Here is a 15,868-nt window from a genome sequence, read left to right as displayed (position 1 = left end):
CTTCTCCTTCTTTGGAAGTTTTTAAGCAGAGGCTAGATACTTACCTGACAGAAAAGTTGATTTTATGAACTTAGGCAGATTGTGAATGGGTGGGCAGGTAGTTGTGACTTCCAGCATTGTGCAGGGGGTTGGACTACATGACCATGGATGTATTTTACAGTTCTTAAACAGGGAGTCTTATCCAAAACAACTTGTACAGAATCAGTCCCTATTTTACAGTTCCTTAACTGAGAGAAAGGCCTGCAGTCAGTCAATTAATCAAATAAATAAATGGAGGCCCTAGTAACTGATATACTTGCAACAGCCAATGAGGAACATGACGAGATCATTACTTTCAAAAAATGGAGACAACCCTCCCCTAAAAAAGAAGCAGTCTGCAGTTCTCAAGACACAGGTGTATTTTAAAGCATTCTCAGGCAGTAAATTTGACCCTTTATGGGTAGTACAACATGATAAAAAAAAGGGTCAGCCAACTCTACCATCTACCTCAACAAAGCGGGGGGGGGGGGGGTTCCCATCACTGCCTGAGCCAGCAATAAGAACATCAATATGGTGCCATGCTGTACCTGGTGCGGGTCTAATGAATAGCTGACCAACACTAACAAGGGGGGGAAAGGATGGCTCGAGCTTTGTTCTTGGCTTTTCAGGATGGAGAATGGCAACACGAACAAGTCTGGAACCAAATTATAGTGACACATCAGAGCCACTATTTGTTTCTAACTGATTGACTGCTGGACATTCTGAAGTGGAAAAAAATCTTTCTCTCCACTTTGTATCACAGAAGTATGTATACTTAGTAATGGCTGGAAATACAACAATTGTGTGTATCAGCTCTAGGACAGAAATTAATTCCTATTCAAAGTATCTGTTAATATCAAAGGTTGAATTTATTATCAAATTTTATCAAAATTATCAAAAAATTATCAAAATTTTATCAAAAAGCCCACACACACACTTTCTACATTCAGTATAAGCTTCAATAGACATGGTTTCCCTTGAGGAAGTGCAACTCTCCATCATGGTGCCTGCCACCAGGTAACCATACAAACATCCCCACTCTTCTTTAATTCTACTCACTGCACAAGGTTTTCCTTGTTATCAGTAGAGGACATCAATAGCTTATTTCCCCTCCCCTGAACTTTGGCAAAAACCATTGGCTGGGAAGTGGAGAAGAGTCCTGAAAGTTACTGGTCATTGAATAGAGACATTTTCAAAGATGAATCCAAGAGCTAAATGGCCTAAAGCCCGGTGGTTTTATATGTTCACCTGTTCAGCTTATTTTTTCCTGGTATGGAAGCGGCAGGTGTTGACTTTTACAAATGGGTATTGTGCAGAGCATCATTACTCAAATATTTTGCAGTGATGAGCAAAATTATGAAAGCAAAATTAAATGGCTCCCAGAACTATAAAGTTAAAGCCTACAGCATGGATAGGAATGTTAGAAGAATCAATGTTCCTCTCTAGCTCAGTCTAAACTTTGTATCCTGCATACATTAAGCAATACTATTTGCTAAATTTGCATAGTTGAGTTTGTGTCTTCCAGACATTTTTAAAAATATTGTGCAAGAAGCACAGCACTTGAAAAATTAGTTAGCCCTACCCTGTTGGAAGATTGAGATAACACAGAGCAATGTCTACATTATTAATAGTATATGCCTTCATAGGATAAGAGCTCATTTTTGTTTAAATGCAGATTCTCAGAATGCAAAATTTCATCAACTATTTAGAATCGTAAGAACATACAGAGCTGCCTTGGTTCAGACCACAGGACCATGTAACTATCTGGAGTATCTAGAGCTTCCCAGGGTCTTGGGCAATGACAAGGGGTAGGGTCATTCCTCATATCTGCTGTCTCAAGACCTTTCAGTACAAGGGACTGTACTTAGGATTTTCTGCAAGTAAAGTATATATCATACCACTAAACCAGGACCTCTTTCTCTGATTCATTTATTAAAACATTTATATCCGTCTTTCCCTCTTGGTTCAAGGCAGCTCTTGAATTAACTTCTTTTGTGATTCAGAGGCAATGAATCTTGTTTGCTTTAGTACTCAGATTTGAAAGCAGCCCTGCACAACCTGTGACTGATGAATGAACCTACCAGCCAAGTATGGAAGCTTAATGAGGGAGGGGGTTCAATATGTATCCTGCTTTTGCTGCCTTCCTTGGGTTGAAGGGTGTGTGTGTGTGTGTGTGAAGAACACAACAAGACAGAGAACAGGAGGGAAGAGCTGTGGGCAGCTTGACAGACCGAGTAGGCCTTCTTCAACTCTTCACATGACCTACCTTGGAAAGCCCAGGAGCTTTGTCCAGAGACCATGTCCCCTTGTACTCACCCACCTAGTGAGGCTTCGGAGGCCCTAGGTGCAATGACTGGAACTGCTGGTTGGAGAAGCGTTTGCTTGAGCCCGTTAATTAGCACAGTGACGGCGCCTGGGCTCCATTAGCCAGCCCATGTGGTAAGATCCCCTCCCCATTCATCAGCCTTTCCCCCTAATGAGAGCTGGAAGAGGGACACTCACAAAACATTGCCTCAGAATAATATTCTGCTTTGTCCCTGCCGGTAACAAGAGCTGACAGGATCACTACGTCCATTTCTCTTCTAATTAGCACACTTCCAGTTCGGACTGAGCCAGCAGCCAGAGAAAAGCGATCGGACAACCGTACCGAATCACAAACACAAAGAGGCCCATTCCCCGTAATTAGGTGAGACAATCCCTCAGTCTTTTCTCGGCTGGAGCTTGCCTGTAAGACTCTCGCTGTTTTGGTAAGTCCCAGCAACACAAGTTACACGTCTCCCCAGGACACTAATAAGCCCCTAATTGTCTTCCGCTTCACACGGCTCTTTCCATAGGTCTGACTTTGGAGAAAATTCTCCTAACAAGCAACAGCCAGTGCTGCCTGCCCCACAAATAGCAGTAACAGTTGCCACAGACTAAAAAGGGGAAGTGGACAGGCAGTGAGAAAACTACTGAGGCCTTTTGCTGCAACATAAGAACCAAAGGGAAAGACGCCAGAAACCCTGACATCAGCTAGTTATTTGCCAGGGGCAAATCATGTCCTTGACCCTGCCTATTCTTCCTCCAGTGGCCAGCCATAAGTCTATATTCCTCTTCCTCATCTTTTCCCCTTCTTGTTTATTATTGCAAATCAATTACACTATACCATATTTTTGCATGCTGAAATCTGGGCCTGTTTTCAACAAGACATGTCCCCTTGAATACATATTTGCCAAATGATCAGCTTCTCTAAAGGCTCTGGAATTATGCTGCACAAAAATCAAATTCTGCAACTGGGTGAATTTAAATGATTTCCTTAATTTGTTTCATGCTCTTAATTTGTTGTATGCTCTTTTGTGTGTAGTTTCTCTTTGTTAGAAGATCTAGGCATGAAAAATGCTGCCCCAGTCTGCTCCATTTGAGTCATGGCAAAAATAAAGGTGGGGAAACCAGTCTATGAATGCAGAAACATGGACCAAGAACTAGGGTGTAACTGACAGTTGTACTAGAATTCTTACACCAGTGCTTGCATTTTCAAATGTGAACACAAATACACAAGTTGTCAATATACTCCTGAAAATTACAACTGATTTCCAGATTACAAAGACCAGTTAACCTGTAGGAAATGGCACTTTTTGAGGGAGGGTACTATGGTTGATATCACATCCTTGGTGTGACCCATCCCTCTCCCATACTCCACCATCCCCAGGAATTGCCCAAATCTTCAGGAATTTCGTAAACTGCAGTTGGCAATCCTGGGCAGACATGCTGAAGTTTCTGAATTCCTTGCCACATGCCATATTTTGCTTCCCAGAGTTCAGTCACTGTTGGGCACATTGCAAACATTCTGTCCTTAACCTCAAATCTCAAATGCTAGAAGGAAGATAATTACTTTTAATGAAATCACAGTAGAGGCTAATCCTCAACTGACATTGGTTTAGCTGAAAGACAGAGTAGAAGGGAAAATACTAAACTGGAAAGTTGTAGAGATGGACTTTCATTCCAGTCTTTGCCACACTCACACAATATATTGGTAATAACAGGTCTAGAAACAGAACTGGATGTCCCCAGTAAGGTAGGCACACATAACCAAGGAGCCAGTATTTTAAATCAGGAAACTGAAGAGTGGATGACCTTCTCATACCCATATGGCTTACAGTGGAAGGCAGGGAGTACTTTTTAAAGAGACTCCATACCATTTGCCATTGTTTTAAACAAATTAGCAAAGTGTTCTCCTTAGTCAACTTAGTGCTGTTGGTGCATCAGTTCCTCACATATTCCTTGATAGAATCTTGATCGGAAAGCTGAGTAAACAAGGAACAAAGAACCAAGGCAAGTACTATAGTACAGAGGATCTCAACATAGTTTAGACTACAAGCCCAGAGACATCAGAAAATCTGCATCAATGACAAAGCCAAGTGTACACGGCTATGACATACTTCTCTCTGACGCGCTCTGTGCTTGGCTAGTCGGTCAGGTTTTTTTCCTGCCTCAATCAGGATCCTTTGGGTTCTATTCCCAAGACTCGAGATACTAGGAGATGTATTAGTAAGCACCACAATGGGATTGCTGTTACAGCAAATGGGTAAAAACAAGGAGGGAAAGATTTTTATACAGCTCAGTTCTCTTAATGATGTAACAACTTCCCAAACATTCAATCAGCAATTAAAAAAATGGACAGATGTTATTTAAAATACTTATAGTGCACTTAGACAAGTTTGTGTTTCAAGCTGAAATCTTATGCACAGCTGTCTGGAGTAACCCCCTTTGAACACACAAGGCTGACTTTTGAGTAAACATGCACAGGACTGCACTATGAAGGATTTTTAAAAATGTGTATTATAGTGGATATGAGAATTAACAACACCAGGTCAAGAATCTCAACAAAAGTGCATGCACCCTTCCTCTCAACTGAAGAAGTGTGCATGCACACAAAAGCTCATGCCTTGAATAAATCTTTGTTGGTCTTAAAGATACCTTTGGACACAATCTTGTTGTACTACTTCAGACAAACACGGCTACCCACTTGAATCAGGTCAAGAATCTGTTAAACTTTTTGCAAAGGCTGGGAAAAAGAGGCAACTAAGAGCAGACTCTGGATGCAAGTTAAATCAAGAATTTATCCTCATATAGTTCAAATAGATATTAGAATTCTGTAACTTTTCTTGGCCAGGACAGAGTTCACCAATAATTTTTTATAGCATTTCAAACTATAATGTTTTTGGTGCCAATTTTAGCTTGAAAGAAGGGAAGCAAAAATGCATTCTGTGACTATTCTTTTTGTCTACCAACAAGCATGTCTTTTTTTCCTGACACGTGCTGCTTCGCAGTCTTCTGGGGAAAAGTGATCAGGTAAGAGTCATGACTGGTTTGTATTTTGGAATCACCCTCTTTGTTGTGCTTTCTCTTGGCAAGGTGTCTGTAACAAAGGCAGCAGGGAGTGTAAGAGTATCACTCGCCAGGGAGCTATGGGACAGAAGTCAGCAGACAGGTCAAAGGTCAGCAACTTCTATAACTCATCAAAAAAACCTTAGTTCCATGTGAAACTTAATTGACTGGAATACGCTGCTCTGAACATAGCATCGGCGTCACTGTTTGGTCACTAGTTCTGCTCTAAAACAGGCCATCTAGTCACATTTGACATAGTTCGTTTCATTTTCTCTGGCATTTCGTATGGCTACATTTTTCTCCAAAGCCAAAGCCAAAATGAGCTTCACTGATTTTTGCAGAGGACACTTTTATGTACCTTAGGATGCAGGAGACATTGAGCATATATAAATGGCTAAGGCCATATCCTATAAAAATGTATTACATATTAGAAATTCATTTATATTAGACAGTGGCCTGGCTCATTTACTTGCTGTGTGCCTGTGTCTCTTCGAGCTTATCCTGCTGCTGGCCATCTGTTTTGTGTAAACTGGCATGTCCCACAAGCCACACAATTGGAGGTCACCCACACAACTCCAGGATGATGCCTGTTCATGAGAGGTCATTACTATCATGGAGCTGTAGTGCCTGTAGAAGGGCACTTGTTCATTTGAATGGGACCTATATTCTATTTTTATTTATTTAATTTTTATACTGTCTATCCCGATAATCCAGGATAGACATTTTGTAAAATGGCTTACAGATGCAGCAACTGCAGCCGGTTCTCCTCAAAACAATCATGAGGCACCTATCAAATTAGGCCAAGGGAGTTGCCCACTTAATTTCAGACTGCCAGAAGTATAACCAACAAAACATCCTTACAAGTCAGAAGACAAATTTCTTCATTTGTTAATTCCCTTCAGTTTGTAATCCTGCATTGTGAAGCTCCAAAGCCTGGGGTTAGTACTTGGGAGGGAGACCAGAGGAAGGCAATGGCAGGCCCTCACTTGCTCTGAAGTTGCTGTAAATTGGTTGCAACTAGGGTTGGGTGCTTCGGCACCCGAAGCGGCCGGCTGCTCCCAACGCAGCCAGCGCCATGGGGGGGAAGGGGAGCGTGGGCGTTAGCGCACAGGTGGGCATTAGGGAAAAGGTTTTGTCAAAGAGAGGAGCCAGAAACAGTATTCCAATTTGATTTACAGATAGAAAGCTTGGTAACACTAATGTGATCACATAGACTGCAAAAAAAAAGGAAAAAAAGTTAAAGGCACTTTGAGGCAATTAAGGTGCCTGAGGGCTTCACCTGGATAACCCTGCCAGGGCTCAGGAGGCTGTAAGAAAGCAGCACTAATTAACAACTGCTATTACAGTGTGCCTCTGGTTACTAGTCTTGAATTTGAATTTGAGGTAGTGATGCTGTAATACTTTTCAAAAGAAGAGCATTTCAAACCGAGTCTCATGTAGCTGAACTTCTGAGAAGACTCCAGCAAAGATAAACCATCAAACTGCCAGGCACTTTTACTTTGAATGTTGTCTGAATTCAGTATGTCCGATTTATTATTACTTACCGGGGTCTCTTGTGAGTCCCTTGGACTGCAAGGCGAACAAACTGGTCAGTCCTAGAGATCAGCCCGGACTGCTTCTTAGAAGGCCAGATCCTGAAGATGAAACTCAAATATTTCCCTGATAGTATGGGTTGGTGAAAGACTTAATAGGATCAACAGGGTACAATTGAATGGAATACATTCCTCTTGTCGAAAGTCTCCTATTCTCCAAGCTTGTTAAGGTATGGAAATACATAGCTAAGGCATTCAATTAAATCTATCCTTTAGTGACACTGTGCAGCTATGATTACTGCATAATATTTTAAATTACATTAGATTGAATTAATTGCTAATTAAAAACAGGTATTTTTACTTTATTGTGTTATTACAAAGCTATATTTTCACTGTGGGCCACTGAAAAAGAAAAAAGTCATCCTAAAGGAAGATAATTCTCTGTGTGATTATCTGAGGAACTCCGCCACTGGTTGAGCTTAAAAAAATTACTGTAATGGAAAACAATGGTAAAAGTTACAGCCAAATGTCAAATACACTTTCTCTAAATGTGTGAAAGTAATGTAAATTAAGTATAACAAAAGAAGGGACTCCATTTTTTCTTTCTAGTTATCATTGGGGAGTTGACATGAGTGGCTTGAGGCTGTGTGTTATATTTAATAAATTTTCTGCAGAATATTAAGAGCTTTAATTTTAAAGGGAACAGTTCTTAACTTTGTTCTCAGATTTCTTTTCTAAAATTTTGTGACAGTACTTCTAAATATCAAGCTTTGGGATAGTACAAATAGAATGTCTTAACTTCTGTACCTGAAAACAATTAGCTTATTTTAGCTCATATTAGTTCAGTCCTACTAAGTGTCTGAAATGAACATTTTGGAAAATTTCAATGATAGCAAATTATTTAAAATTGAGCATTTCAGAGTTATTAGAACAGCACAATCATAACAAATAGCTTCTCTCTAAACAGAACCACTGGCTTGGATCAACTCGTATTTCCTGCAAATTGAAGAGATTTCCATTAGCAAAATGAGACTTCTCTGCCTCTATCCCTCTGCTACAACTCTGAATGTCCCCTGAATTGCTTCTCCTGGGGGACAGGAGACTCCCATGAACAGCATGAGAGGGGAGTTGTGTCTAGTATTGTCTTTAAACCAATACAAATTTAAACCAATACCTGCATATCTGCATATAGGAAAGTGGATATTTTCTGTCTCTACAAAGATGGTGGAAAGAAATTTGGGCTAGATAGACTTGGGACTAAATCATTTAAATACAGATCGAAAAGTAAATGGACCTTATTTGACACCCCACCCAAGTAACTGAAATCTCCTCTGAAAAAATGCCTGTGGAGTCTACCTCAACTGTAGGAGTTATGTTAGAACAAAGTTCCCTAATCAGGAACAATAGGTGTCTACCAATATTGGAACCTGCTAATTTCATCCATAGGCAGTTCCAATCCAGAGTCAAAGGCAGCAGTGAGGTCCACAAATGCTGTGAACAGATTGCAAGACTCATTCTCATCACATTTACTAAGAAGGAAGACTGAGAAAATTGTGTCCAAGGAAACATGCACAAGATCAAATTGACAGGTAATTTCTTTATAGTGATATCACGCTTTCCACATTTTACAGGATTGTTTTTGAAGATGCATATTTCTTCACCTTTATTTATTATATGAACACCACTCTAGAATAGACAGAGGGTAGTACAAATTATACAATCTATAAAAATACAATGCTAACATACCTTTGGATATAAAATATATAAATAATCCAAACTCAAAACTGTACCTTACTGCCTTGACCATGTTAGATAAATTTCCAGATCATTTGCTTTTTGAATTTTGGGATTTATGACTGGGATGATAGTGATTTTCCATGTGTTTTTTAACCTTCTTCGTTTCACAAATTTGTAGTGCATTTCAAGACCATTCAGAATGCAAACACATATCCCATAGATTTTAATACAAGAAAGGCAAAGCAATGCTTAAAATGTGTTCTACTGATATCAATGGGAATACAAAATTATTAACTTTACAAAAATAAGGAAACCAAATAAATGCAAGAATTTGAGTATTTTAAAATAGAAATATCAAAATTAGGTAGCCATACACAAAAGCTCATGTTTGCCTACCCAATTCTTCCTCCTGCATTCACTTTTTGTTTGCTTTTCGCCATCACTTGCAGTCTTGCTCCCACATCAATCTAGATGTGATCTTTTCCTATTCAACTTCCAGTCTTGTAAAAATGTGACTATGTGAAAAATTTCATCTGCTTCAATATGGCAAATACAATTTATGCTTAATAAAGGCCTCTGCTGCACTCAGGCTGATAAATATACACAGTTTTAAAGGAAGAAACAAAAGCAGATACAAAAGCCTGCTCTACAACACAAATTTTCAGTCACATGAAAGTGCCTGAACAGAGACTCACTAAAGTGTATATATCTGCAAGAGACAGAGCAGTTCAGCCCAGAAACCTGTATTTAAATGCTTTTTGCCAAGCCAGAAGAAAATGGCACCTTATAATTTTTACAGGCCACAGTTCAACAATAGTCAAGCTCTTACATTTAAATATATTACAGTGGAAGTGTCTTAAGCATTTGTATAACTGTCCCATTAAAATTAAAGGAACTTAAAGGTGCTTACAGTTGGCTGGATTGTGATCTTCAGTATTATGACTTCCCCTTCTGACCAGCAGTGCTTCTTGTGAATAACCACTTGTAAGTGGCCCCCCTGCCAGGTTATATCAACTATATAAATTATGACTGTTCTCTAATGGTTTTGGCAGAGAAACCAGACTTTCTGAATTTGTATTCTGGAGTTGTGGAAACAATATAAATGCAATCTGCAAATTCCATTTTGGAAAGTTTTAATTACAACTAATCTTACTTCTTCAAGTGACTCCGCTAGAGATGGATACCAAACTGGATTTAAGCAGGACAAACTGGCAAAGCAGAGTACTACCTATTTTACAGGAATATTCTTCATTCATGATGTGAGGCAAGAGACCTTCTGGTTCCCATCCCACCCTATCAATACTATGGTACTCAAATACAAAACTGAAATGAACTTCAGGGTTGATATATAGCTCCCTATTTCAACGAGTACCTGTGGCAATGAAACCTGTGTAAGAAAAAGAATGGCAACATGCATCTTTCCTGCAATGTTTGTGGCTAATAAGAAGTCACAAACAACGCTCACTTGTGAGAAAGCCCAAGTATTAGCCAATACAATCTGTGTTGAATAACTTATATATAAATATTTAATTTTATATTGTTTAAAATTAGGCAGTCAATTAGTTCTGAAAGACCGCATGGCAGTTACACAAAGTATGTTTTTATCCTAAAAAAGAGAAGAGAAAGGGATGCACAAAGCAGCCATGTATACAGAACCCAGAGGCACATGGTGATACCATACAAGAATCTTACTTTAAATATAAAGTATTGCAGATCCATGAGACCATTACTCTGATGAAATTGTATAAAAAAAAATCCAGCTTATTTTGGCAGAATTTTCAGGAGCAGATAAAGGACAGGGGGCAAAATAGCCCCACTGAGGGATCTGGTGTTAGCACTTGCCAAAATTAGTGCTTCTCATCACAAAAAGGGCCAAGAGGCAGGGGAGCATTTCTGTAAGCTAAAGGCAGCCAGTTGCCTTCCCATTTAAATATATGCAGAATTCTGGTAGTTTTCCATACTCCACTTTCAGTTACTTTTTGGGTTTTTCCAGGATGTTCAGGAATTTCCCTCTGGTCATTTCTCTAGCTGAAATCAAAAGAGGAGAAAAATACTTTAAAACGAGTAAAGAAGATACATTTTAAACACTTAACCTCATTTATGAAATTCATGTGAAATGGCTTTATGGTGCCAAAAGGTAGCAGAAAAGATATAAAATGAAAAAAATAGATCTGTGCTGCATTTTAGAGTTCCTAGCAGCCTGGAAGTACAGGGCAGACATCAAAGCTCAGCTGTAATACTCACAAGCTGTCTCATTTCATAGTGTACCCATTCCCTTTATTCCTACTGCAGAATAATTCTGGGGAATAACTTTGAGAGCTCTTTCAGTTTTTCTACTCTATCCATCTATGAATAGAATAATCTAGAGCACCATTGCTCCTCCTCAGGGCATCTCTTCCTGGATGCTATAACCCTTCAGATATTATGGACCTCTGTCTCCCTCCATTTCAAGATTACTTGTCCCTGGATGCTTATGATCTTAAACATCAATGAGGCAGCATTTTCATTCCCTCCTGGCAGTGATGCTCCCTGGATGCTATAACATAATGGGGTTTATATTTCCTCCGTGTAGCTCATCTAAGGATGGTGCGTTAAAGTAAAGTTTATAGAGCTTTGCTCTACACCCTTGTAGTGTATTGTCATTCCCTGAATGTTCAATACAATAAGGCAGGGCTTATCAGTTCCTCTCTGCATCATCAATCTCATGGGTTTCACATAGCTACTTTTCTGCAGGGTATTTCTGACTTGTCAGTCGTATGATTCTAGTGAAGGTGCTCCAGTGTTATGTATTTTAATACAAGCTCAGTTTTTTTGACTAATACTGCAAAATTCCTTGGGTGTGTAACTCCTTGAGGGATCCCCATCAGCAAGGCCCCAACAGCCCACTATCAGAAAAAAGACATATTGCTCCATGTGCAGAGGTTGACTTTTTGGTATACGTTTTAATTGCAACTCTTTGGACACGCAATGCTGCAACACTTTGTTGATGATTAGCGGAGCCTTTGAATCTATGAAAATGTTTTACATCGGTTAATCTAACCCATTAATCAGGCAACTTAAACAAATAGTTAATACAACCAACAAAAACCCTGTAGGGCAGTGGTCTCCAAACTTTTTATCACCGGGGACCAGTCAATGCTTGACAATTTTACTGAGGCCCAGGGGGGTAGTCTTTTGCCGTGGGATGTCGCCGCAGCCTGAGCCCCTGCTCCACTTGCTTTCCCCGCTGGTGCCCCTGACTTCCCGCCGCCCACTGGCCAGTGCCATGCCGAGGGGGAGTCCCAGCCATGGTAGCCGCTGGAGAGCACCAAAGGTGAGCCGGTGGCAGAGTGGCAGGGCAGCCTCCGAGGCAGCAGCTGGGGAGGAGGACGAGGAGGAGCCGCGGCCCAGTACCAACTGATCTCCGGACCAGTCCTAGTCCCAGGACTGGGGGTTGGGGACCACTGCTGTAGGGAATGCATCCAGGATAACACTCGCACAGCTCAGTGGAAGAGTCACACTTTGCATGCAGGAGGTTCCAAGTTCAGTTGCTGACAACTCCAGTTAAAGGATCTCGGACAGCAGGACTGGGAAAGATGCTCCTCTGCCTGAGACCCTGGAGGACAGTTGCCAGCTAAGCTTTCTGAGATTGAGAGGGAAAGAGATGCTGGGGTCGCAGTGGATAGTTCAATGAAAATACCTACCCAATGTGCTACAGCAGTGAAAAAGGCAAAATCTATGTAGGGATTTTAAGTGATAGCAACTGAAAATAAAAGAGCCGATATGGCCCTGTACAGATCTATGGTGTAACCTCATTTGGAATACTATGTGCAGTTCTGGTCATCATATCTCAAAATAGGATACTGCAAGGTTGGAAGATGTATAGAAGAGGACAACCAAGATTAATTGGAACACCTTTATCATGACGAAAGGCTAAAGAGATTACTGCAACCAAGATGTTTAAGAGGTTGCAACACCTTTACTATGACGAAAGGCTGAAGAGTCAGGGACTTTTCAGTTTGGAAAAGAAAAAAAAGACTGACATGATAGAAATTCATAAAATTATACAAAGGGTATACAGAGTGAGAACTTTTTCTCCCTGTCTCAAAATACTAGAACTCAGGACCATCCAATGAAGTTCAAGGGCAGTAGATTCAGGACAGACAAAAGGAAACACTTCTTGACTTGAGTAAGTAAAATCTAGACTCAATTGCCAGAGGCTGAACTAATGACACAGATGACTTTAAAAGACAGATATGTCAGTGGCCACTAACTATGGCACCTCCTGGTAACACCCACTTTCAGAAGCAGTCAAAATCTGAATACCAGTGTCACGAGGCAACATCAGGGAAGGCCCTGGGCTCTGTGCCCTGCTGTTGGCCCTCCAGAGTAACTGGTTGGTCACTGTGTCAGACATAAGGTGGGACACCAGGAGTGGGGGGGGGTGTCGATGGTGGCGGGAGGGACGGCGACGAGGGGAGGTGGCTCCTACTCTTTAGCGGCGGGGGGGGCAGTGGAGGCTCCTGCTCGCTGGTGGCGGCAGGAGTGCTCTCCTCCTGTCCTGGCGAAGCCGGTGGCGGGGCCCACGCCATCTGGGCGGCCCTGCAAAGCCGAGGGTGTGGCTGAGGCAGCTACCTGGCTGCCCGCCCCATCCGGGAAGCCCTGCGAAGCTGGGGGCGGGGCCGAGGCAGCTGCCTGGCCGCCCGCCCCATCTGGGCTGCCCTCCTGTGCAGCTCTGCCACCACCTCGCCTCTTCCTGCCTCGCCTCTCCCCACGCTGCCTCGCCATCGCGGGGCAATTTAAGCAACATGGCGGGATGCGGGGCGAGTGGCCTGGAGGCGGGGCAGTCCCGCCAGAAGCGGGACGGATGGGCATGATTTTCCACAGACTTTTAAAAAATGATGGTGAGTGCTATAGCACTAAACTGGTATATGTAGTTTCATATGTTCCAAATGTAATGACCCAGATGTCAACATCAGGAGTATCAAGTAGTTTTGTCCCCATTTTAGTTGTGTTCCTGGCCGTTGATCTTTTATTATCTCTCAAAGACCTCTATGGGGGACATACAAATTTTGTGGAAGGAAGTAAATACACTATGTCACACTGAGCATTCTGACAGCCTCTGGGTAAAGTGATTGATCAGGTCAGGATGTGGCAGAACAAGTGAATGAAACATCTGACCAGGTTGCATTTGGGGACATAAACAAGACTACTGTATATCTCCACTACAGTTGGATAAGAGCAATACATTGCCTTTAATAATTGCTAGACCTATCAGCAGTATTGGATATGGTTGACAATGGCATTTTGGAGGATCCAATGAATCAATGTTTGGGGTAAAAGGGACAGTTCTCTATCAGTTGCACTAATTCCTTGCAAAGAGTTTCCATAGGAGAGGCAGAAACTGCTAACTGCAACCTGATGTGTGGGGTGTCCCAGGGATCCCCAGTGCTCTTTAACCTGTATGTGAAACTTTTAGCTGAGGTAATCAGTAGGTTATCAAAGCGTCCAGAACTGGCTGTGAATTTGTTGTGAAGGCTTGAGGCTGTGGTGCCTGAGGTTAACTAACTTACTCCAGACAAGTAAGTGAACAGTGACTCACACTTTACCACAAATCTCGTTAGTCTTTAAATTGCTCCTAGATTTTTCCTCTTTTCTGCTCTTACAGACAGACAAACATGCCTACCAATTTTGATCTATCTCTGTCTGACTGGGAAGGCAAAGTGCTTTGCTAGCGCTGATCTACCAGATCTACCATTCTTTTATTTACTTCCACCGTTCTCCCCAGCGGGGGAATCCAATGCCACTTACATCATCCCCCTCTCCCCAACCGTAACTTCACAACAACTCTGTGAGGTAGGTTGGGCTGAGTGTCAGTGTGGTCTAAGGTTACCGACTAAGCTTTCAAAGCAAAGGGGGGATTTGAATTTACGTCTCCCAAATCCTAGTCCCAACTCTTATCACTACACTACAACTGGGGTTAAGTTTTCTCTAGTAAATAAATTTAAGAGTCTGAGGGAGATCTTGGACCTGGCATGTCTATAGATAAGCAGGTCAATGCTGTTCCTAGAAGCACATTTCAACTACATCTCGGTCATAAGTTGGCCTCTTATTTAGAGTCAACTGACCTAGCCCCTCCGATCCATGCTACCATACCCTCAAGTTTGTACTACTATAATGCACTCTGTGTGGGGCTGCCTTTGAAGATAGCTTCAAATGGTATAAAGTGTAATGGTTTGGAGTTGGAACACATAATTGCCCATGCTATGTCAATTGAACTGGTTGCTTACTTGCTTTGGGGCCTAACTCAAAGTGCCATTATCTCCTTTAAAGCCCTTCATGGGCTGGAGCCTTTGTATCTCTCAAATTGCACCTCCCAATTTATCCCCATGAGCTGTGTACACTCCTTAGACAGTTTTATCCTGGCGGTATCCTCAACTATGATTGTCCCAGTGGCAACAGGAAGGTCACAGGCTTGCTTTGTGGCAGGTTCATTCCTCTGGAATGGCCTACCAGAGCAGGTACAGCAGATGTTTTTACTTGGTGCATTCAGGAAGCTGTATAGAGTAAACTCTGTTTAGAGTAAACTGAGGAGATAGGCATGGTAAAAGTATTTGAAATAAATAAATAAAGTTTAAGTCTTTTACAACACCCTTGATTAAGGCCCACTTCACAGAAACACTGGGTGATATGTGGGTTGAAACAATACAGTTAGAAATTGGCCATATGATCGACTACATTCAGATTCCATTTTATTGTACCACCTCAGCATTTAAATACATGGGTTTAGTGATGACCAATACACAACTACATTAGGAAAAAGGAGAATCCAATGCAATCATATGATCAATTGGTAACATGTCCAGAGAGGAAAAAGTCAAACTACATCCAGTCAGATTACGCTTCATTGTTTAAAAATAGTTGTGTACGTTGGCCTTTGCTATGTGAACTGAAAAAACCAGGTACTTTAATAGCTGTTTCAACCAAATATTCTCATGAGAGACAATAGGATTACACATAACTGTGACGTTCAGAGGCTATAAAATGGGGATTTTTTTCAGTCAAAAGATACAGACATGTTCTTCAGTCACTCTCCTTAGAAACATAATCACTGGAAGTTTGAAGTTCTAGAAATTTCATGTTGAACCAGATCCCAGGCCCTATTTTTGCTGAAGTAGTATCAAACTGCTGCATTATCAGCTGATACAGTGGAAGTTTTCCACCACACCAGTCCC

At 41.4% G+C, this 15,868-nt stretch overlaps 1 protein-coding gene across 3 annotated transcripts in view; it reads right to left on the bottom strand.

Annotated features, from left to right (window-relative positions):
- Positions 1 to 8,499: 8,499 nt before the first annotated feature.
- LIN52 (lin-52 DREAM MuvB core complex component) overlaps positions 8,500 to 15,868 on the bottom strand; it is a 65,289-nt gene continuing 57,920 nt past the window's right edge. For all 3 annotated transcript variants that reach the window (XM_077323212.1, XM_077323210.1, XM_077323211.1), the window contains one exon: positions 8,500 to 10,682. Coding sequence is in view for 2 of the 3 variants with exons in the window: in XM_077323210.1 (XP_077179325.1) it covers positions 10,627 to 10,682 (56 nt within the window). In the remaining variant the exon portion in view is untranslated. The remainder of the gene's footprint in view (positions 10,683 to 15,868) is intronic.

The sequence above is a fragment of the Paroedura picta genome, chromosome 2 (assembly GCF_049243985.1).
Source record: "Paroedura picta isolate Pp20150507F chromosome 2, Ppicta_v3.0, whole genome shotgun sequence".
In the NCBI taxonomy this organism is placed as follows: domain Eukaryota; kingdom Metazoa; phylum Chordata; class Lepidosauria; order Squamata; family Gekkonidae; genus Paroedura; species Paroedura picta.
Note: the sequence above shows the minus strand (reverse complement) of the source record. Positions and strands in the feature narration are given on the sequence as shown.